Source organism: Saprolegnia parasitica (genome assembly GCF_000151545.1).
Source record: "Saprolegnia parasitica CBS 223.65 unplaced genomic scaffold supercont2.88, whole genome shotgun sequence".
In the NCBI taxonomy this organism is placed as follows: domain Eukaryota; phylum Oomycota; class Saprolegniomycetes; order Saprolegniales; family Saprolegniaceae; genus Saprolegnia; species Saprolegnia parasitica.
Window position 1 is genome coordinate 151,337 of NW_012156482.1, and position 2,336 is coordinate 153,672.

The 2,336-nt window shown below is 58.0% G+C and overlaps 2 protein-coding genes across 2 annotated transcripts in view; one reads left to right on the forward strand and one right to left on the reverse strand.

The window, feature by feature from the left end:
- Positions 1–1,063: 1,063 nt before the first annotated feature.
- SPRG_12253 (hypothetical protein) lies at positions 1,064–1,759 on the forward strand (the record flags this gene model as incomplete). The annotated part of the gene is made up of 2 exons (XM_012351897.1): positions 1,064–1,139; positions 1,182–1,759. The coding sequence occupies 2 exons, from the start codon at positions 1,064–1,066 to the stop codon at positions 1,757–1,759; spliced, it is 654 nt and encodes a 217-aa protein (XP_012207287.1).
- Positions 1,760–2,178: 419 nt separating this feature from the next.
- SPRG_21107 (hypothetical protein) overlaps positions 2,179–2,336 on the reverse strand; it is a gene marked incomplete at both ends in the record, with an annotated part of 2,263 nt that continues 2,105 nt past the window's right edge. Inside the window, one exon of the mRNA XM_012351902.1 lies at positions 2,179–2,319. Coding sequence (XP_012207292.1) covers positions 2,179–2,319 — 141 coding nt within the window. The remainder of the gene's footprint in view (positions 2,320–2,336) is intronic.

Sequence of the window (2,336 nt, forward strand, 5' to 3'; positions counted from 1 at the left end):
TTAGCGACCATGCGCGGGCTCTTGCCCTGGCGCCAGCGCATGAAGGTGAGCACGGGCGACGCGTGGGCGTTGCGCACGAAGCGCGTGAGCTTGGCGTCACGGACCGCCTTGTCGGCGTCCGACAGCAGCAGCACCCGACACTTGGCGGCCATCGGAAACGATCCGGGATGGTAATTGTGGCACGCGCCACAATTTATGGCAGGATGTGGCATACGCCACAGTGAACAGATGATTGCGCAGCATGCAGCCTGCTGGCAGCTTTCATAGCCACGACTTTTAGTGGGCCGATCTGGCAGCGGCGTGGGAGCAGGCGCCGCCACTCGAGCGCGCCGAGGCTAGCGGCGTCGACGCCTTCTCGAGCACCCGCGAAGCATTGCGCTTGATGAATTCCCGGATATCCAAATCTCAGCTTAGCGCCGCCGAGTAGATATCGACGAGAATGCAGGTCGCAATCCAGCATGTGGGACCGATCCAGAGCCTGCAATCGTCTGAGCTTGAAGCTGAAGCACATGAGCTTGAAGCCACGGGCAAATCTGAAGCACTGCGACCGATGGATTCCATGGATCGCTTCAGACTGGCGAGTGAACGACACGTGCTCACGCCGATACCTGCCATAATGCATACCCGGTAGGTTACCGGTATCCGAGCGATCTTACGAGCATTATCCGGATACTACCTCTAAAATCGCGAGAGCACGCACAACGGCTTTTGCGCTGCCGCGACGAGCCGCGTTCGACGAGCCCGCGTCGTGAGCTGCGTTCCACAGCGAAGAAGACGCACGCGAAGCTCCAATCCGCGGCCTCCAACGAGAGAGGTAGGGCCGCAGTGGAGTCCCATCAATTCGGACCTGAAACAAAGTACTACGGTACAGTCGTAGCGATGAAAGCAAGCCGCGTCGTCTCGTGCGCGGGCCGTGTCGGACGACGCTCTATGTACCACGGCACTATATATAGAATAGATTATCGAATGCAGGGCGGTTTTTGGTACTTGCTTTTTGTATCCCCGCAGGTTTCAACCGACGCGGGAGCAAACTCGTTGTTGCGCTGCAAGAAGCACGACGCCGATGGACCTGGCACCCGAGGAAGCCTTCCTTGCGCTCATGAAGCCATGGTTTCCGGGAAAGATTCCCGTGCTCGCACGTAAGCTAAACTGTAATGAATCGAAGTTTCACACCCATCCAGTCGAGGAGATCGCCTCCCGCTTTCACCGGGACGACAACGACTACTGCTACCTCACGTACGAAGATCGACAGGAAATCGACAAGAACCCTGAGCGGGCCGCCATCATGCAACTCATGAAGCGGCAGCTGAATGACTTTCGACTGCCGTTCAAGCTTCATTTCGGCAGTCCCAAGGTCACGGAGCGCATGAAGATCGCCCTCGAACGTCGCGAGGCCGAGCGCGAAACCTTCCCGGACAGATTTTATATCCCACAGGACAGCGCGTTGTGGGAAACGCGCATCGGGAAGCTGGCTTCGGTTCCGCGCCCCGCTGCAACTCTCGACGTCAACCGCTGCATCCGGTGTCTCGCTTACTACCAGATTCTCATGGACTCGACGGACGTCCCGTTCAGCTTTGTCGTGCCCAACTCGCCGAAGTGGCCGGCAGAATTGCACGGCTACGCCATTGGTCGTGAGTTTTACAACCTTCAAGCCGGGCGCGTCCCCCTGCCTCTGCGCCTCGCACGAGCGCTCGAGCAGATGGCATTTCCGCTCACTTTGCTGCCGAAGCCCCAATCGCAAGACGCGCAGTCGTCGTAAACGTCAAATCTTGAATGCATGTGGTTGTTGACCCTATCAATACTCGTCCGATCAGTTCTAGCAACTAGTCATAAAGTTTGACGTAGCTGCATCACGCTCCATCGCGTTGGTCCCCATCAATCTCAAGAGAGATTGGCTAGTTCAAGCCATTGGGTCAAACATAGATGCACACCTGCGTTCCAGATCCAGCAACTGCGCGTACGTCCCATGCATGAGAACGTCGAGCGCACTCAGCGGCGCTGGGTTGCGGTCCTTGTACCGCACGAGTAGGCGCTTCTGCGGTCCTTGTGCCGCACGAGGAGCTAGGGTTAGGGTTGGGGTTAGGGCGTAGGCGCTTTTGGATCACGCGAAACTCGTGCGCGCGGTCGTTGATGTCGGCCTTGAGCTCGGCCACGGCTTTCCGCAGCTACAATCCCTTGTCACACCCACGCGTCAAGAAGCGCTATCGCATGAAAGTGCTCGTCGATGGCGCCGAAAAAGTCGGCTAATGGCAGCGGATCCGCGTACTGCATCTCGAGCAGATCGTCGGTATCGTAGAGCAGCTTGAGACGGTCCACGAGCTCGTTCGCGACCATCC